This window comes from Protopterus annectens, chromosome 2.part1 (genome assembly GCF_019279795.1).
Source record: "Protopterus annectens isolate FY-2018-M chromosome 2.part1, PAN1.0, whole genome shotgun sequence".
NCBI classification, from domain to species: domain Eukaryota; kingdom Metazoa; phylum Chordata; order Ceratodontiformes; family Protopteridae; genus Protopterus; species Protopterus annectens.
The window spans coordinates 1,342,551,504-1,342,574,044 of NC_056729.1; the positions used below are offsets into that span (position 1 = coordinate 1,342,551,504).

General features: G+C 38.1%; 1 protein-coding gene across 1 annotated transcript in view; it reads right to left on the bottom strand.

Annotated features, from left to right (window-relative positions):
* HTRA3 (HtrA serine peptidase 3) overlaps positions 1-22,541 on the bottom strand; it is a 700,273-nt gene that overhangs the window by 135,213 nt on the left and 542,519 nt on the right. Inside the window, exon 7 of the mRNA XM_044062803.1 lies at positions 7,424-7,472. Within this exon, the coding sequence (XP_043918738.1) occupies positions 7,424-7,472 (49 nt within the window). The remainder of the gene's footprint in view (positions 1-7,423; positions 7,473-22,541) is intronic.

Sequence of the window (22,541 nt, forward strand, 5' to 3'; positions counted from 1 at the left end):
TGTACACAGACAATCCTCTCCTCTTACATCCCAACACTGAGACTTGTGAGAGATGCACTTATATCACCAAATTGGAAGCTATGCACTCTCCAGCCAAGACCAGACTAGCTGGTCAAGAGGAGAAAGTCAACACCTGCACCACACCACATGGAACACATAACCCTCCAGAACACCCACTATCACAGCTCTCACATAAAACAGGAACCATACACCCACCTTCATGGAGGCTCTCAATAGAAATTTACCAAAATTCAGAGACCTTCAAGACAGAAATGCACTTGACCACCACAACATAGCAGAAACCACAGGACACACAGCTCACCTCCACAGTGTGCCCCTCAACCTAAGCCCCTAAGGCTAAACACCTTTCCCAATACACTAATCATAGGTGACTCAATAGTGAGGCACACAGATGTCCCACTCACTAGGTTGAATAAGGAGAAGGTAACAGTCAACTGTCTATCAGGTGCCAGAATCCGACACATAACACACGCACTCAGGTCACTCCATAATAAGTACAAGTATGACTCTGTCATTGACCATGTTGGTGGAAATGACATGAGATGCACCTCCCTGGACTACATGAAAAGAGACATGGTGGAGCTCTCTGATTATATGGTCCAGGCAGGTATGACACTAGCCCTGAGCAGTATCCTACCATCACCCAGAATGATACCGCAGTACAAAGAAAAAATGATTGACTTCAACAATTGGCTAAGTTTCTGGTGTCATTCTAAGGGGATCCAGTATCTGTCTGCCTGGGATGACATGATTGACAGACCTCAATGCTTTGCCAGAGATGGCCTGCATCCATCACCCCTGGGTTTCTGGGTACTGGCTAATTCTCTTGCCACCCCTATAGTGCCTTTTTTAGTCTGTGTTTCAAAGACCAAATTACCACCTAACAGCTATAAATAAATGCAATCTCAGGGTCATGCTGCTCAGTGCTAGAAGTCTAAATCTGAAGATGCACTCACTCGAAGTACTCCTCAAAATGGAGAAAATCGACATTTGTGCTGTAACGGAGAACTGGTTTAAAGCATCAGAAAGCACCCCTGCGCTATCAGGCTATAACTCATTCCAAACCTTTCAGCCCTGAAACATGGACCAAAGCTCCAAAGGCGGTGGTGTCTCCATATTCATAAAGGATATGCAGACCTCCAGACTAATAGCCCAGCATAATGCATCTGAGATACTTCAGGTACAACTAACATTGAGTAAGATGGCGATCCAGGTCATAACCTGCTATATGTCCCCAACCATGTCCCTAGACTCTCACTCCATGTTCTTAAGCACCCTGGAATCTATCAGGGTCCAACCCAACACTCCCATACTAGGAGACTTCAACTACCCCTCCATATACTGGGAAAACTACTCAATCACCAATACACTGGCCCAACGCTTCCTGGAATTCATCATTTCCAATGCCCTGGACCAGCTCATTCTGACCCCCACTAGAAGAAACAACATCCTTGACCTGGTTATTACTAACATGGGAGACCATTGCTCTACAGCAATAGTCAATCCCTCCCTGGTCTGATCCAACCATAAACTAATCACCATGGAAATCCATATCTCACCCACACCACCCGCAAAGGGATCCACCTTGAAAAACTTCTCCAAAGCTGACTTTGGACTCCTAAAAACAGACGTGGCTAACTTCACGACACCCAGGCCAATGGAAAATAGCTGCATGACTGCTGAATCATACACCAATGCACTGTACGAACATGTACATAAATGCATGGAACTAGCCATACCCAACTGAACCAAGATGCTCTCCTCCAAAAAAAGGAAACCAATCTGGTGGTCCCCTGCCATTAATACACTCTACAACAGAAGGAAGAAACTGTTGCAGAAAAAAGTGAAGTCCCAAGACTGGAAAAACTCCCTTAGCCTCAACAAAAAGTTGAGATCCCTCATCAATTCCTCTAAAGCCAGCCATGAAGGCAGAATTGTGGCAGACACTAAAAACAATCACAAAGCCTTCTATAGTTATATCAAGAACCTCCATGGCAATACCCAGATTTGCTCTGAGTTAATGCACAATGGTACCTCCTATACTGAGCCTACAGATATTGCCAACATACTGGCTGACAGATTCAGTGCTAACTTTACCCCTGTCTCCTCTAAAGGACCAATCACAATACTGGAAGAAAGCCAGGCACTCAGCATTACTGCAGCACAAGTTAAAGCTGCATTGTCCAAGGCCAAGAATACAGCTTCCATGGGACCCGATAATATCCCTGGCTGTGTTCTGCATGAACTACAAAGTGAACTGGCACCACATCTGTGTGCCCTGTTCAGTCACAGCCTCACCTCAGGCTTTGTCCCTACAGAATGGTGCACTGCTACAGTCATCCCTCTCCATAAATGGGGAGCGACTACAGATTCTGGCAATTATCACCCCATTAGTTAGATGAGTCTGATATGTAAAGCTATGCACAGCATCATCATGGACCTGATTAACAAAGATATAGGAAATCTCCAAACTCTGGATCCCACACAGTTTGGCTTTGTGAAAGAGAGATCATGCCTGCTCAACCTGGTTGACGTCTTTGAGTCAGTCACCAGGGCTATGGATGAAGGTAAGACAGTGCATACAGCCTACCTCGATCTGGCCAAGGCCTTTGATACCATTCCTCACTTGGGAATTATTGATAAACTCACCAAACTAGGCATCAACCCCTATATCACTAGTTGGGTTCCAAATTGGCTCACAGATAGAACACACAGTGTGGAAGTAGCAAACTCCAAGTCAGACTGCCGACCAGTCACAAGTGGAGTCTCACAGGGATTGGTCCTGGGTCCTCTCCTGTTCAGCATCTACTTCTAAGAAGTCCAGGCCAACACAAAGGGACTCTGGCTGACCAAGTTCACAGACAACTGCAAGCTGGGAGCCATTATTAACTCCCCAAGTGATGCAGAGATCCTACAGAAAGGGCTCACTGAGATCAATGACTGGTGTCGAAACCATGGCCTTAAGCTTAATGCCAAAAAATGCATCATCATCCCCTTTGGTAAAAACTCAGTTCTCACTAATTACCACATCAATGGGAGCCCATTGAACACTGAAGGCGTTATAAGAGATCTGGGGACGCAGGTTGACAGCAACCTCTCCTCCGACCACCACATTGCCACTGTGGTCAGAAAGTCCTTCTATGTGGCACATCTCATTAATAAGGGTTTTGCATTCAGGAAGAAAGAGGTCATCTTCTCTCTCTACACTTGCCTCATTAGACCAGTCATTGAGTATAATGCTCCATTTGGGATGTACCTCACTAGACACCTGTAACAGCTGGAGAGGCCACAGAAGTACCTCATGAAGAGGATCCTAGGCGTTAAACACATGTCCTACAGGGACTTAAAAAGCCATGTCTGACCCAGCTCTGTTAGAAATGCTACATCTAAAGAAATCCCAATCCCTCCACACCACATGCTCCAGAGACTTCAACCTCATTACCACAGTCAACAGAACATGCTGGAGGGACAGGTTCCTCACTCAGGGACTGCCCATGCTCTGGAACAGACTTCTCATACATGTCAAGCAGAGCACCTCACTGTCCCTCTTCAAGAGAAATCGTGATGAGGGGATGGGTAACAGAAAGTTCATCCTGTGGATCACTCCAGTGGCTCTACTTGATAGAGGCACTGGGAAGTAAGGTCAGACAGCATGATGCCAGGGCACTTCTATGGGCTAGGCTTGCAAAGGCTCCAGCACCATAAGCCTAGTGCACACCTATGAACCTATGAGTCAAAGTATTCTGTAGTTTGCAGCACTGAGCAACTATGAACTTTCTCATTGACATAGCAATGTATACCTCTAGCAAAAAAAAAAAAAAAAATCACCCCTATTATCCATGATGCAGATTTGCATCCCTTTGTCATGGATATGTCATCCCATGCTATGATGGCCATGTAGAGCTGGGAGTTGAGATGTCCTGTGGTTCATTCTCATATGGGTAAATACCGCTGCAACAGCTTAACAACAGAAAGAACATACTGTTCCTGGAACAGTAATTCTGGAAGCAATCATCTCTCACTTGGATGCCCAAACCCTAAAATGTCACTGTCCCAGCTGTCATCTTTTGGTCCACTGTTGCTCTGAGTATGGTAAATTACCTAAGCAAATGGCTAGATGAATGGGAAAGCTGGACCAGTTCCACTCTCCATTCTTAGGGTGAGGGTCAGGGATCCAACACTACCTACCTGATACTTTACAGAGGTTGTGAGAACCTAGGATGACCAGGAAAGTGTTGACTGTGAGGTGGAGACAGCCAGAATAGATACAGAGGGTTTGTAGGCACAGCCACTGATATGCACTGCATACACCCACTGGTATCCACTGCATATACTCACTGGTATATACTGCATGCTGTGCCTTGAATTAACAAAAACTGATCAGGCAGTCTTTTAGAGGGATTCTACTTCAATGTACAATTTGCTGCCTCCATCTGCCTTGCTCCTTGGCTGCCACACCACAGTTTACCATAAGGGTTATTTCCCTGGTATCCAAAGACAAACTCATTGCGGACATACACCAGGGACAGGTAATCTGAATAGCAAATTGAGGGAGTGAAGATTGCATTGAGAAGTGGCAGGCAACAAATTAGAGCATTTAGAGATTGTTGAGATGGGAGGAATAGTACAGCACACATAATAAATTTAATTAATTTGTTAGCCAATAGCCTTCTTGCAGTGTTTGCATTGATTAGAGATGTCCCTACTTTCCCCCATGTTTCAGACACAGTAGACTAGGTCACATTATCTTTGCATTTATATTTCTTAAATTTCCTTATAGTGTTTCTCTCTATGTCATATGTTTAGGTAATCTTGATTTCATCAATGTTCTACATGTTGTCTAATTTTCAGAAAAAAAAAAAACTTTTTTTGCAAAGAAGTTTTTTACATATACAGTCTGTTGACTTTGCACTCTATAATTAGTACTGTCAAACCCACTGTAAGTATCCCCATTTTCTAGAGTTCTTGCAGCAATATTTTAGCCACCACCTCATGAAAAGGAGTTTTGTATGTTATATAGAGTTCAGCTGTCTGTCACATGAGAATATGGGGGTGGGACAGTTCATAGGTTCTTAAGTTCATAGGTGCGTACTAGGCTAATGGCCCTGGAGCCTTTACAAGCCTAGCCCATAGAAGTGTCCTGGCATCGTGCCGCCCAACATTAGTTCCCAGTGCTTCTATCAAGTAGAGCCATTAGAGTGATACCCGGGGTGAAACTTCTATTTCCCATCCACTCGTCAAGATTTCTCTTGAAGAGGGCCAGTGAAGTGCTTTGCTTGACATGTAGGGGAAGTCTGTTCCAGAGCATGGGGAGTCTCTGGGTTATGAACCTGTCCCTCCAGCATGTTCTGTTGATTGTGGTAATGAGGTTGAGGTCTCTGGAGTGTGTGGTGTGGAGGGATTGGGATTTCTTTAAATGTAGCATTTCTAACAGAGCTGGGTCAGACAAGGCTTTGTAAATTAAGCAGAGAATGCCACTTAATAGATGATATAAGACAGAGAATAGCTGGAGTTTTTTGAGTCTGTCCATGTGTTTAAGGCCTAGGATCCTATTCATGAGGTACTTTTGTGGTCTTTCCAGCTGTTGCATGTGTCTTGTGAGGTACATGCCAAATGGGGCATTATATTTGATGATTGGCCTAATGAGGGAAGAGTAGAGACAAATGATGATCTCTTTCTTCCTGGATGCAAAACCCTTGGTAATGAGATGTGCCACATAGAAGGATTTTCTGACCACAGTGGCAATGTCGTGGTCGAAGGAGATGTTGCTGCCAACCTGTGTCCCCAGATCTCTTATAATGCCTTCAGTGTTCAGTGGGCTCCCATCAATGTGGTAATTAGTGGAAACTGAGTTTTTTTCCAAAGGGGAAGACGACGCATTTTTTGGCATTAAGCTTAAGTGGTTTCGACACCAGTCACTGGTCTCTGTGAGCCCTTTCTGTAGGATGTCTATATCATTTGGGGGAATTAATGGCTCCCAGCTTGCAGTCATCTGCAAACTTGGTCAGCCAGAGTCCCTCCATGTTGGCCTGGACTTCTGAGAAATAGATGCCAAACAGGAGAGGATCCAGGACTGATCCCTGTGGGACAACACTTGTGACTGGTGGGCAGTCTGACTTGGAGTCTGCTACTTGCACACTGTGGGTTCTGTGAGCCAGTTTGCAACTCACCTAGTGATATAGGGGCTGATGCCTAGCTTGGTGAGTTTATCAATAATTCCACTAACAATGTGGAATATTTCCATCAGTGCAATATCTTTTGTGTACAAATTTATGTGTGTATGTGTATGTGTTTGTGTGTCTGCTGTTTTTGTGTGTATGTGTGTGGGCGGGTACATGTGCGTGAATTCTTCATATGTGCATTTTAATACATATAGCCTGTTCTTGACAAATTAAAAGGGAACATTTACTACACTTCTTATGTGGCCCATCAAAATATGTGAATGAACAAAAATTGTTTCTTACACATACTGTCGACATTACTCAGAGAATTAGTGCCACAGTTTTGCCTTACATTAATAGGTTATGTCAGAACCACAGACAAATCATATGCAAAAGATAATTAGCTTCTTGCTGGAGACTCAAGAAAGCAACTGACTATAAAAAATACTCCATTTGCTGCCTGGTATCACTGAAAACTATATAAAAATGTCCAAAAGATGAAGAGTTAAGCTAATCAACAGAGCTCCTTTTGTAACTTCAAGACATTGCAGCTTTAATACTGCAATAAAAGTAACACGCCACAGACAAAGTGCTGTGAGGCCTGCTTATTAACAACTTGTACAAGCTAGACATTAGCAGCATTCAAACAATTTTGTAGGGCTATTAAGTATATATGACAAAAAACTAGGGTACTGCTTTCTGTGTGCTATAAGAAGAATGCGGTCTGTAGGATATTAACCACTTTGACAAGAAAAGTCCTTGTCTAGACAGCAACATGATAATTACAAAACTAAACAAAAATAAATGAAGGATAGAATATTATGGATTTTAAGTTTGACCTTTAAGAGAGACAGAAAGAAAGAGCCAGGAAAACATCGAAGTAAGTCAAGTAAATATTTTAGTCCCAAAGGAGATAGACATTTTTGAAGTAATGGCTTACTGTCGTGTCTGCAAAAACCATGCAACATGCAGTGTTTTGAAGCTGAACTTTATGAATTATGTTAGAATTTTAAAGCAGATCTGTAATAGGAAATCATTTAGTATATCTGTGATTTTCTTGTATTTTATGTTTAGGTTCATAAAGAAATAGCCTTACATTTTTGTCCTGAAGTAATCACAACATCTTCAGAGGCACATCACAAATATTCTATATATGTTATATTATATTCACTATACACAAGATTCTGAGCAAATAATGGTAGACATCAGGAAAAAATAGTACAAGTCTGTCAAAAACTTACCCTGGGGTTATGGTTATCATTCGTATTCCAATAAAGCGCTTCTTTGAATCTAAAGCAAGAAAAAAATAAGCTTGTGAAAGGTGCAGTTTTTTTGTAAAGACATCAGTGTTCCCATAATGTAAACTGTTATTTTTTACACCTGTTCTTTTTATTGAAAATTTTGAAACAGTAACAATTTAGCCACATTTCAACAGTTAGTACCTACTCAACAAGATATTACAATGATGCAGAATATCTGTTCAGTCAGAGCAAATACAGTGCATGTTTTTGTATGCAAAGCCAGATCATGGACAAATGGAGCCCTATGTAGGGTAATGGACCAGCACCCCCCCCCCCTTACAGCCATTCCAGTGTCACATTACTTGTCTGTCTCTCCCCAATTACTGTAAACACTGTTCAAAACCGTTGGTGTGCATACTATTTTTTCGATACTTTTAGAATGATTACAGAAATTTGATTTAAATCCTTTATTTCAAATGTTATAGCACAAATGCTAAACAAGATAGTCTCATATTAAAAACAGACTTAGCATGAGCAAAAGTAAGCTTCTGTTCCATTCAAACTCAGATTCATTGACAATGCATGGAAACTTACATTCACTGAAAATGCTTCTGGCCAGTGGCCGATTATATGTACATTTATATCCACAAACATCCTCCAAACCCCACGATTATAGCTACATTGTCGATGGCATCCTTCTCAGGAGTCTTTGTCAAATAATAACAATAATAATGACAAAAGTCACATATGTCAAATTTGTTTCACACAAAAAACACACTAGCCAAAGTATTCCAACTTAATTCTCACAAACACATACACACTAGTCCAGCAATGCCAGATTAAAGACTTTTTAAAAATGGCCAGATAAGAGCTTAACATACTTTCATCTACACAGAGCACACCCCATCCAGCAGATATACCCACTTTGCTGACTATGCACACCCCTTATTGGTATGAACTTACACTTGTGCTTTACTAGTTATGTTGAACGAACTACATGAAATTGTATAAAGATGACTAGCATCATACCTTAAAACCCAGCCATGTATAGCACGTTTTAACCAGAAGAGTATTTATGAGAGCATAAGAAATAGTAATTACCTGATAACATATGCTAAGTCAATATGCACAATCTCTGCAGAATTAAAAGTCATCTGTATAATTCCATATTAAAGAGAAGTATCACTAATCCAGAGGTTGCTGCTGGCAAACAACTGTGCATTTCAGTGCTTCATTTACGAATGCAGTGCCTTTTGAAGAATAAATTGCCTATGTTACATTAAAAGTTGGTGTGCTGGTGATATTATCATAACATTTCCTGAACTACATCAGCTATGCAATAGGAAATCACTGGAAATTAATGACAACAGGTTCATAGTTGCTAGGCATGCAGTCCTGGAGACCATTACAGTGCCTAGCCCAAATTCCCAATAGCTCCAGAGCATTGTCTGGTTAAGTGACTAGCTCAAGGATAGTAAATGAAGGTAGAAAAGGTCAAACCCTCCAGTCTTGCCACAGAATGTAGCTCATTAACAAGTCAGAACTTTAGTTCTCTGTACTAACTGACAGAGTAATTCTCTTTAATTAAATGTCAAAACCATTTACAGTCTAATTTTATAGAGAAGACTGTATCACAATAATATGCAACAATGCCAATTTAATGGATGCTGAAAATCATATGGCTCTGATCAGCACACAAAATAAAGCAGACTATAGGACCTGACAAATGACAACCCCTTTGCAGTTGCTGGAAGCTGTAAAGAAGGCACTGCAAACAAATGTATTACTAAAATGCAAGGTGTTTAGACTATAATGCACAATCTAGGCCTATTAATGAATTAATTCATTCTTTAGTGCAAAGAATAAAGCAAAGCAATTAAAGACAATATATATATATATATATATATATATATATATATATATATATATATATGCTATAGCCGCTTTTGTTCAAAAAGCCATGAGTTATACAAAAATCTGAACTATTACTGAATACAACATACCATAGTTTTGAGGAGCTTACATGCTTGCAGGACACCTATGTCTTATTTTGACCTCCTTATGTCTTCTCTGTCATCAAGAATAGCTAGCCCATCTAACACCACTCAGTACAGGTCTGACCAACTTAAAGAATGGCTAAGAATACTGTATTGTTGCAGCATATACTTACAGAGTCAGAGCCAGATTGTGGGTAAATGAGCCCTGTGCATGGATGGGTTTGGCATAATGTTTAAGGTCTTCACCTTATAAGGTTTGATTCTGACCTCATGTTATTAGGTAGCTTAAAATGGCCCTTAAGGGCAGTTAGCCTAGTATTCACCTATAAACATATGAACCTATGAATGAATGAATCAGGCCCCTGCCAGTCATATAACTACCTCATTGCTTGGATGTCTGTCCCCATTACTGTAAACACTGATCATACCTGTCAGTGCACACAGCATTTTTTTCTTTACTTTCAGAATTATCACAGAGATTTGGATTTCATTTGAGGATGGTATTTCAAATTTTACAAAAAAAAAAAAAACACCACAAAATGTTTTAAACAAAACAAACACTCTTACACTGAAAACAGACAGTATGAAAAACAATAAAGTTCTCTTCCCTTGAAATTCACATTTAGTGAAAATGAACCTGCATTCATTTAAAACTATGAGAGACATGCTAAGATTCACACTCAAGCAGTATATAGTGAAGTTCTTTTACTTATTTCTGAAGGGTGCAGGGATTCAAAAGACAATTGTGTAACACATTTGCTAAGATCCTGGGACAGCCTATTGGACTGGACATAAATGCCGTTTTTCAGGAGCACTGACTGGTGAAGTAACTTGGCAGAGTCACATAGAAGACTGTATCTCAGTTGTTGTTGTTGTGTCTTTCGGCTTTTCCCGGTTAGGGGTCACCACAGCGGAATTCCAGTCCGCTAATGATTGGGCAGTAGATTTTTACGTGCCAAGTTGCCAGCTCTGACGCACAACCTTCAACGAAGGTACGCCCATTCACGCATGTCTCCACACAGAAGATGCTTTAGCTGAGAACAGAACATTACGTCTTACTATGAGGCGACAATGCTACCGCAGCACCACCACCACAGTAGAAGACTGTATCTCAGTGAAAGTATCAAACCATGTACTACAGGAAGCAGATCTTTAACAGCTCATAGACTTACTCATCTGCACTAGGTGTTAGCTAGTGTTGTAGCCCAAACACCATACATTTCACAGGTGTGCCTGCAAAAAAAACAAGCTAAATATAAATGTTTTCATAATTAAAATATTAACATTAAACTCATAAGCTTCATGCTGTCAAACTAATTTACAGGTAAATATTAAACAAACTATTACCATTCAACAAAACAAGAAAAACCAAGGATCACATCCAAAGAACCTGACTCATATGATGATACTCCTATTTATTGGCATCAATTTTCTTCTTTTACACCCTAACTACTCTGGTTCATGACTAGTTACTATGCTTGCAGTTCACAGGGCGATTTGAGGAGCATAGCCCAAATTTCTAGTTGCCCCAAAGCAGTCTGGTTAAGTGACTTGCTCAGGGACAATCCAGACCATACAAATGAGGCAAAATCAGAGATGTTTTGCAAAACTAGAGACAGATAACTCTAAATTACTTTAAAAGTCAACAGACCAACAGGTTTTGCATCAACATGTACTTTACGACCACATAACTATGAAACTCTTTGACATTGACAGACTGTAATCCTCAGTGAATTCTCACCAAAAAATAGTTGGTGTGAAGGATTAAGACTTTGTCTCCCATAACTAAGGTGCAGAGTTTGAGTCTGTATGACTTAAAAAGAGAAAAATACAAAAACAGATTAAAAAAAAAAAAAAGCTAATTTCACCTGGTTGCCCCCCCATCATCAGGCTCTAAGTAGCTGGCTAGGTCTCCTAATGCTGGCCCTGTTTGTATGCATGTAATAGCAGGTTAAGGTGAATAATTATGAGAATAAATTCATTTTCAGTGTAACACATTAAAGAAGAAGAAGAGAGAAGATAGATGTGTATAATATAGGGAACAACTGGTATTTAAAGCAAAGGAAAGAAAAATGGAGGCTTGATTTTGAAAATGGGCAGGAAATCTACATCTATTTTATCAGTTTATTCATTTTGTTTACATTTGTTTACAGGGATGGTCCAAAAACGCCCCTTTTCAGCAGAGGACTGGGGAGAAAAGCTCCAGATAAGAAAACAATACAAAGCAGAAGATAAATTCTTGAGAGAAATGAAACCACGGAAAGCATAACATACATTATTCAGAAAATAATACATGCATACACTGAATGTAAGTGAAAAATATACCGGAACCAGTAAAAATAAATACAATGGTCATCTTTTAATGTTATTTGGTTTAACTTAGTTTGTAATATAGGAGATGCTCAAGGTAGCAGAATAGAGAAGGAACAGTAGAGTAAGACAGGAAGTGAGGTGGTAACAGCAGAGTGAGACAAGAGGTGGGAACGCAGTAAAGATATGGGGAGAGTATAGGGAGAGAGGGCAGAGAAGGGATACAGGAGAGGAAGAGAAGGTTAGATAGGGTAAGGAAGAGGATGGAAATATTCACCAGGGGTAGAGCAGGAGCAAGACCAAGACCAGTTGTCCATTATGCGTTGTTTGAGTTGAGTTTTTAAAGGTTTAATTTTACTCTGATGTCTTTTAAAAAGTGGAAGAGAGTTCCAGAGTTTTGAGATATAACAAGAGATTTGATTACTTGGAGTAGGTGCTTGTCCTCTGAAGGAAGGCATCTACTGGATGTTTACTGTTGGATAACATGAGCTAGGCTTGGCATTCTTCTGAGAAGTAAATAAGGGTATGACAGGTAACAATTTGAGAGAAAGCAAGATGGTGTGAGAGCTCTGTCCAGTGGCCTAGTTGTAGGGCTGAGCACTGATGAGACCTGTGGGGCAGGTTAGAATCCAAATTTGCTACTTTGTGATGGCACTACTCAATGATTGGGAGTATTGCAGGTTGAGGAGGATTTGAGCTCCACAGAGAATTGTTAGATGTAAGTAGTTTAGAAGGCATTAACATGGCTATACTAAACAGTAAAATAAACAGTAAGCAAAAGGTTCAAAACTGTGAAATATGCATTTAAATAAAAACGAAACAAGCCATTAAAGTTTAAAAGCAATATGGTTTTCTTGCATCACCAGCTAAGTAGGGCTTAATTCTATAGAGTGCACCAAGTTTCTGATGTCTTTTTGATGACTTCTTTTGTAAGTATTTCATATTTTCATCAATAATTACTCCTAGAAACTTGCCACATGGGACTATTTCTATTTTAGTGTTATTAAGAGAAGTTATCGTGAATTGGACTATTTTGACACTGTAGCATTTAGATATAAACAGGATTAGTTTTGTGTTTTAGGAGTTGATAGGCATTTAGAGTTTGACAGCCATGTTTCAGATGTGTGTACAGATTCATGCGTTATTGCAGTTTTTAAAGGGTCTTTGTACAACAGGTTAGTATGGAGTCATCCGAGGGACTTGAACCTCAGCACTGAAATAAATAGAACTTGCTGGAGGGACAGATTCATAACCCAGAGGCTCCCTTCGCTCTGGAATAGAATTCCAATCCATGTTAGGCAGAGCACCTCACTGAATCTCTTCAAGAAGAATCTTGATGAGTGGATGGGGGATCATAGGTTTGTCCCGGGGATTACTTCCGTGTCACTATTAGACAGAGGCACAGCAAACTAAACCTTAAAAAGGGCACAGTATACTCAAATCAAGGGGTGGCGTAAGCCAAACAAAATCGGGCTAGGCTTATAATTGCCCCAGGGCAGATAGCCTAGTATGGACCTATGAACCTATACTGTAATGAGGGTAGGACTATTGGGTGCTTTATGTAGGTTGTTGTTGAAGATGTTAAATAAGAGAGGACCTAGAATGGATCCTTAGGGATCACAAACAGTTACTGGAAGAAATTATGAAATGTCATTTTGCCATTTGTCAGCCTGTTGCGTATTTGACAGATATTTTGTTGAACCATGCAATGGGGGAAGACTCTAGGCCAAGATTTGTTATTTTTTGGATTATTTTGGGGTGAGATACCATAGCAAAGGATTTGGATAGATCAAGAATTAGAGCAGATGCCAAGTTACCTGAAATTCTGCTTGTGTTAATAGATATGAAGATGAGAGTGCAAATAATGGGGTGTGGTATGGGTGAAAGCCATGTTGGGTTGGGGGAAATAAGTGTATTATAAGTATGGAGTTAAGGAGTTTCTATTCAATGCATTTTTCAAGGGTCTTAGAGGGGATAGAATAGCAATAGGATGATAGCTAATTCGGTAGACTTGTCACCTTTAGGTAGTGTCAAAATATAGGATGTGTTCTAGAGTATAAGGACATAGCTTTCTGTAATGGAGTGGTTGATTGATTAAGCTGGATATATAGTGGACTACTGTGTTAGCTGCAGTTTTGATGTATTCAGCTGGGATGTTGTCAAGGGTCAGTGTTGATAGTTTTAGTCGTAGGAGAACGTTTTTGATTGGGGAGTTTGGAGTGAACTGGAGAGAGATTTTAGAAGAAGAGAGATTAGTTTCTTCTTTAATTGTTGTTTTTTTTGTCTTTTAGGAGGGATGTTACTAATTGGATACAGTATGTATCAAGCTGGCTAATTATAGTCTCAGATAAGTTATTAGTTGTTGCAGTAGGTTAGGTTGTATTGCCAGGGTAGATCAGTTTATTTATTCATGACCAGAATATTTTGAGTTTGTGAGTCTGGGGTGTTGTAGGTTCATATAGAACTGTTTTTTTTTTTTTTGCCACATTTCATAATGTTTTTGGGTTGATTTCTAATTGTCTTTTTTCTGGACATTAGTTTTAGTATGTTTTTTTTCAGGGGAGCTTCAAGTATCAAGTCTGTCTTTCATTGGCATTTTTGTTTCTCCATTAAGACAGGGAGCATGGTTGAATTTGACCCTTTTGTTTTTAACTGGGGCATGTTTGCTGAACATATTGAGAAAGAGACAGACAGTTTCATGAAGTTGTAGTGTTTTTAGATGAGTATAGTTTGCAGTTGTAGTTCAGCTTTGAAAGAGGTTTTTCAAAGTTAGATATGTTGCATGACAGGTTGTAGCTGTGTTTTTTAGGGGTAGCTATATGTTTCATGAGTGCATATATGGAAAGGTAGCCCCTGAGATTTTTGTACTGGACACCTGCAGAGGCAATGTTGGTTGGGGTTATTAGTAAGATTCCATTCAAGAGTATTTTATCTATCATTATTTTTGTTGAGTCTTGTTGAATTATTTATAAGTTAGAAGAAACCACTGAGGTTAATGCTATTTGTGGAAAAGTCCAGTTGGAAGAATGGCCAGTCAATACTAAAGTCATCTAATATTAGGGTTTTATGGCTAACATTGTAGGCCACCCAAAAGGGTATTTCTTTAAAGGTGTGATAGTTGTTGCCAGTAGGATATATACTCCTGTGAAGGTTATACTTTTCTGTCTGTTGATTTAAAGGTTGTCATGAGAATTTCTGCATTTTCAGTTGAGAGAGGGGTGAGTGTATGAGTAGTCAGACTGAGATTTTTTATATACTATGGCTACACCACCTGTTTTCCTTTTTATTATTTCACATATTAATATATTATAGCCTGATGGAAACATTTCTTCATTACAAGTTACTGGTTTTAACCATTTTTCTGTGGCTATCAGAATGTCAGGTAAAAGAAGAGCTGTCCAAGTGTGTACCTCAGGAATTTTATTGTATATGCTTCTCAGATTAGTATTTATGTTAAGTAAATCTGTTGAAATAAGTGAATATGCTAGAGTGGAAGAGTTTGTTGGGCCTGAATTTGGGTGCACATCACCACTTAATTGTACCTTTTTGGGGATAAAGTGATGGTTTTAAAAAACGTTGAAGTGGGAATGTGGAGGAGCAGTTTGGGCTTATAGAACAGTGATGGGAAATTGGTTGCAAGCATTATTATTAATCAAGTTGCCAGTGTGAGAAGAAGGAAATATTGGTAGTTGGTGCAGAGGATGGTGATAGAAAGTTAGATAGGTAGTAATTATTAAAAAGGTGAGATTGAGTACATGGATGATTTTAACTATGAGTTTGTGTAGTTAGACTTTGGCTGGATGACAGAGCAGATGGTGGTCTGTGAGACAAGTGCTTGGGGATAAACAGAGGGTGTGCAGTAGGAGTGGGGAAATAATAATAGACAAATATGGGATAGGTGTAGTTGGAAGTGTAAGTTATTATTGAGGTTAGTTGAGATAGGTATGCATTTTGGAGAGTGAAGGGGTTGATGAATGAGAGTATTTAATATGGAGAATATGATGTTGCGTGGTGTGGTTGGTTTGGAGTAGATGTAGGTGGGGTCTGTACAGCATAACTACAGAAGTGGTATGGGTGTGTGAGAACTGGGGGCAGGGTAGGGGAGAGGAGTGAGCCTGGTCCAAGAAGTTTAGCCAGATTCCCAGGTTGTAGGTGCTGCCTACATAAAACAATCAGTGCTACTGAGTATCAGAAACAGTCAGTTTCACCAACCAACTGCTAGGTATGTGTTACCAATGTAATTAGAGAAAAAAATTAACAGAACAGTCAACAGCTATAAATGTGTCGAGTATATTTTTGGCTTACTTCAGTATAGGAAGGAAAACAATTGAATGTACGAGTGATTGGAGAACAGATATTTTTTCTAGATCTTCACCTTGGGTTGTCAATATGGGTCAGTCTTCACTGAAAAGAACAATAGATGTACGCTTAAATGCTTAATTTTTCAGAGGAGGACTGCTCATAGGTAAGAAATACCTACATATGTACGTCTTACACAGAGCAAAGCTCTGCAATTCTGTCAGAGGGATTTGTATGATGCTGTTAAAAATTAATTAATTATAGAAATTTGCATGTTATGGTGAGCATAACGTGGCTCAGAGATGCCATCTTCTTGCTCAGTGAGCCATTAGCTAGCCTAATATGTACCTATGAACCTATGACCCATTAGCCTAACAGCAATGTGACGTAGCGCTAACATTACATTGGAGACATAGCTCTGTCAGTTTTTTGAAAAGCTAGTGAGGTATTAGCCACTTATTACAATGTATTTTATGCATTAAAAATCACCTTATACATTTCCTTTCGGAATATCTGCACAGAGTATCAACAGGAGAAAACCATGTTTCATCACCTTTTTGGTATGAAAACATGCATAATTTACTAAATTATGCTGTGTATAATACTTAGCCATGGCAATGGACTGCTTTTATGGACTGAGAAGCTGCCCACTGATAATTAGTACAAATACGCATACATTCAGTGATCTCTAATGTTTTAATTACACCCCCCTCCCCAATTTTAGCTTATGCTTAGTTTTGCTGTTAAACATGTGCTATTATGACTCTGGTCCAGGGAATTCAGTCACAACCATCAATATTATAATGACTTTATAATAAAGGCAAAAGGATAATTTTATTTGCATAAACACATTATTAATCATGATCTTCATTAGGCTGTTTGGTGTATCAGAACCTAATCAGAAGATACATCTTCTGTTGCTATAACACACTTTACTCTCCTTCCTTTGTCTACTGTGAGTTTACTTTTATAAAATTTGCAGATAGCCATCTTCATAGTATGGATCTGTTTTATATGTTTTTCACCATTCTTGTACAGCTGTCAGTGAAAGTTTCTGCTGTCTTCTTGTAATACATTTCCAGGCTTCTGTGAGCATAATCCATCAAAGCCTCTGTGGGAGTATAGGACTTATCTTAATATTAGGGCACATAATAAAACTAATGTTATTAAGTCTTTTCATACTCGTGACTTACTCTATATCTTAACATCACAGTAAAAGAAGGGTACATTCATGAAAAATATGCCACTTTATTCTTGGAGTATACAAAGGGAATTATAACTGGTACAGCTAACAGGTCTATACATTTCAGACAAAATCTGAGGTGCTAAAATGCCATATGTGTGAACTTCTCTGTATATATTCTCTTGTGTGGCAAGTGTATCAGAAAATGGAGCTAATAACATTTACCTGTCATTAGCGGTACATTTTAGGCCCATTCTTACTCCTGCAGGCATTTCCAAAGTTTTATTTGGATATTTCCCTAATTCCACCCTATATGTCCACATATTGTTTATTTGTGTATCTATATCTACACCTATGTGAGTAGTTTGTTATCCATTTTGTATTTTTTACATATGTTTTTCTGTACTTTAGTTTTTTGTATATCGATTTATAGAGTTTTTTTTATACAAGTGTACTTTAAGGAAATTGAATAATTAAATGGCTTAAAGTTGCTTTTTATTGTTTTTTTTATTCTCACTTGCTGATATGTCCCAGGAATGACTGTGTTAATTCAACTATTATCTCAAGTATCTAGTAAAATGAATCTATTATGTGAATCAACTTTAAAGAGGAACAAGCTTCTTGTAGGATCAAGTGCTTCCCATAAAGCACTGGACCCTGAAAAGACAGAGGTTATTGAAATAGTTCCATGTAATATACCTCTGTTAGGGTGGTTGGAATGGTAGATCAGAGATTACATGTTGGTGAAAACACTGTGGGTGATAATGGTGAATCTTTAAGTAATTGTATGCAACAGGAAGTCAACCTCAGTTCAGTTATGGGTGTAGTAGCTAAGAACACGCATGACTCCCCCAAGGCTAAAATCTATAAGTTTGAAAAGCTTTTAAAGCAATATACAGGGCTTCTATTGGATAATGCCTTCTTTAATGACTGTATTGTGAAGAGGCAGGTATCTAAGGGGCTTTACTTGTTTAAATTTCCTGATGAGTTAGTTGAGGGATCATTACTGCATGATGGGCTGCTGGGTCTTTTTGACCATACAGGATTTGATTTGATGTATTAAAGATAACCAAAGTTTGGGTAAGTTGGAAGGTGACATATGGACATTATAAACTGAAATATTTAAAGATTATTATTTGATTATTATAGAGACCAATATAATTAAGTTTTTTTTATATAATGTGGATCAACATTGTAATTTGATTAAAATGAAGACAGAGAATAAGTTGAAATGGGATGAGACTGAATATAAAGAAAAGTATCTTATCCACCCCCCCCCCCCTGGGGGGAGGTCCTAAGAAGTTTAATATACTTCTGGCACCTGTTCCAGAAGTGGTTTAGATGCTAAACATGATGATAATCTTTTGGACAATGATGTTTTTTAGTAACCGAACAACCAGTAAGGAGATCATCAAAGCCAATGGAAAAGACAAATCAACAGCATGAAAATCAGACTCCACACTAGATTGAATTTCCCTTAAGCGGAAGGGGAAATGGAAGGTAATGGAAGAAACACCAATTCAACTTGATTTTAAAACAGGTAATGTAAATATTTATAATTTTAGTGGGTTTAAGGTTTACAAATATAGTGAGTTAAAAGTAAGACATACACACGGGGAACTGTTTTCTAAAGGATTTATATTTATACTGACAAGAAGACTGGAAGTGGCAAACATTCTTTTTAGAATTAACTTACTTATAAGGAAAATTAATTTTAAAATGTTGTTTGACAATACGAATTGTATGATTGAACTTCAGGTTTGTGTAAAAAAAGAGTACATTTAATCCCCCTTTAAATTCATTAGTCGAATTATTTGAAAAAAATGTATGAGAATGACATAAGAACATGGTACACAATGTGCTCCAATGTTTTGTCTTACAATCTAACAAAAGACAGAGGTAATCAGATAGGACTAACAAGAAATAGAGTATAAAGGATTAGTCCAGATAAAATCACTTTAGCTAGCAGATATAGGAGACTCTTTCTCTCTGATACCTTCCCTGTGGGAGGAATAAAGACACCTTCAAAAACATTTAATTAAAGTATTTTAAAACATTTCTCTGCAGTCCGGCCGTGGTATTTGTTTTTTCATCTGTATAAAGACACCTTGTTGAGGTTTCCATTAGTGTATTCAGTTAAGCAGGTAGAACAAGAGCACCCATCCATCTACCTGCTTAACTGAATAAACTACTGGAAATTTCAACAAGGTGTCTTTATTCCTCTCACAGGGAGGGTATGAGAGAGAGACAGTCTTTAAAGTGATTTTATCTGGACTAATTCTTTATATACAATTTAACAACAGAGGAAAATTTATTACTCAAACGTTTGTGTATGAATAACAATGATAAAATAATGAATCCTGATAAGGGGTGGAGTTGTAATTATGAATAATTTTGATTATTCACAAAAGATGTTAGAATATGTCTAAACATGGGCTAAACTCTTGGGGAGGCTTATAAGGGCCTCAGGGCCAATAGCCTAGTAACTTCCTATGATCCTATAATATTTACACAATCGTAATTATTTTTGTATTGCATATAGGAACAAAGTTAATATAGTTCATTGTAAAATCAATTCATGGTTAGTTGACATTCATATAGAATATGGAATATCAAACAAAATTATGGAGTTTCTGAGAGTGAAAAAAGCCTGTTATCCTCTCAATATTTGGAATTCCAAAGGTACATAAAGGAATACATAATCCATCATTGAGAGCAAAAGTAGCAGCTGGAGGCTCAATGCCTGAACCCACAGCCAAGTATATAGATTCAAAATTATTTTTTTTTTTTAATGGAGAGAACTATGTTTTAATTGATTCTTGGCATTTTTTAAGAGCCATAGGGAAGGGAATGTATGTTGGAGATGCCATTTTTTGTTGGAATTGCTGGGAAGAATTTATTTATACTCCATTCTACATGAGGAAGAACTAAAAGCAGTACAGTCAGGAAGATATCAATATCATGATCGGGGTTATGTAAATTCTTTTGACCAATAATTTTGCCAACATAGTTTTGTGGTGGTGCAAAACTAATACCATTTTTGTTTCACCAAACATTCATTAATTAGTCTATTATTTCTGTTACCTAGATGATATTTTTATTGTTTGGGGTGGGGGGTGACGATGAAAAGCTTATGGAGTTTGTTAACTATATTAACAGCTCAACCTCCTATTTGGAAGTTACCATGGAAAAGAATTTTGAACAGTTGAATTTTTTGGATGTGAATATTAAGAAGAATAGGGTGGAGAATAGACATAAAAGCACTATTTTTAGGAAATTAACGTATTCTAAAATCTTCCTTCACTGTGATAGTGAGCATCCCTGGTGGCAAATAAGAAACCTAGTAAATGGCAAATGGTGAGACTATCTGGGATTTTATGAGTAGGGCAATTGAAGCAATTGCATTCCCTGATATAACAGTAAGGGTAATAAAGAGAATATATGAGGGATTGTAGGCTAAAATTAAAGTGGGGGTTCCTCTCTGATTAGCTGCATCTGAAGAAAGGAATCAGGCAAGGGTGTCCTCTTTCCCCTTAGTTATTTGCATTATATTTAGAGCTACTGGCAAATAAAATAAGGGATTCAGAAATTCAAGGATATGATTGGTATGGTAAGGAAGAAAAGTTGGCCTTATTTGACTTCATTTGCAGATACTAATATTTTGTACCTGATAAAACCAGGAAATAACATCTCAGTGTTGTGGAACATTCTGAATTCAAGTCTTTTGGGGAAATAAAGTTAATGAAGGCAAAACAAAGGCTATAACTGCAAACTATGTAGCCATACATAAACTGCTTCAGTAATACATATATTTATGGTGACATGATACAATTAAGTATTTATGAGTATGGGTTAAAAGGGATTCTGTTACAACACCTAATACTATATGTGAAGAGACTAAATACAAGATAATACAAAAGCTGAGAAACTGGAAGCTCTTTTTTATGAATGTGGCTAGCAAGATATAAGCAGTGAGAATGTTTTAGTCCCTATAGTTTTATATACAGATCTGGCATATTTTTATCAACCAGAGGAGAAGTTGGGGACAGTAACAGTAATTAAATAGTTGAAGGGTTTTTTTTCTGGGAGGAGAAGAAGGCACGGTTTAAGTGAGATAAGCTAATCCTTCCAACAGAAGAAGTTGGTTTAGGATTGCCTGATTTGAAGGGATAATTTAGAGATGCACAGTTAAGGCTCATATACATGACACAAGCAGAAAGCTATAATTCAGAGTGTAAAGGATGATGATGATGAAGCAGGAGGAAATTCAAGAAATACGGGAAGAGTGGTATTTTTGGATGGAGAGCCTTAAGAAGAATAACAACAGCCATAAAGACTATAATATTTATAAAGCAGCAAAAGGTAATGGAGTAGGAAGAGACCAGAAAGACATTTGGACTGCAGGTTAAAGATTGCCTTCCCTATCAGGGATTGATATCAGATTATAGGCAAAGAGAAAGGGATAGGGAATTCTAAGTGAAACACCTGCTCTTGTAAAGTTATTTGCTGATTCCAGAACAGACGCTGACATTAAAAATGGGATAATTAGAAGGGCATATAAAATACTGTATGATAACTATAGGAATCAATCAGATGAGGTTAGAAAATATTGAGAAGAGAGACCGGATAAGCATTATACAAGGAAACAATGGGAAGGCATTATGTATGGCTTCCCAGTAGGCATCAAAGTCTAGAAGATTTAGGACTTTTGTTTGGAAGTTTTTGCATAGGTAATTTTATACCCCAGACTCCAAATAATTTTTTTTTCACAGGTATATGGCAAATATTGGAGGTGTGATTGGTAAGAAGGAGATAACTGGAACATATGTTTTGGGAGTGTAATGAACTGGCAGACTTTAAACATTCCCTACACAGTACTCTGTCAGAAATAGGGATAGGCACATAGGTATAACTAACAAAATTATTTTTTTAAGCTGGAATACGGGATCTGAGTTGCCTACATGTGGTAAGGCCTTGTTAATTTTAATTTTGGTGTTGGCCAAAAAAAGCAATTACTAGAAAATCGAAATAAAAGTCTAAAGTAATTATATTTGAAATAGTAAATACTGTAAAAAAGATAATAGAATTGGAAGTGGAATCTTTAGAAATGGTGTGAGCTAATTACATTGAAAAAAGTAGAAATTGTAGGAACTACACATGCAAAATAATGTTTTGAAGGAGGAGTGAAGTTAAACAGAAGGCAGGACTTGAAAAATTTATGTAATGTTGGATTGATTATAATTGTATGAAAGAATGTATGGGATGTATAATGTTTGTAACTGTGAACATGTTAACATGATTTGTTTTCTTTAATATAAATGTTTGTTTG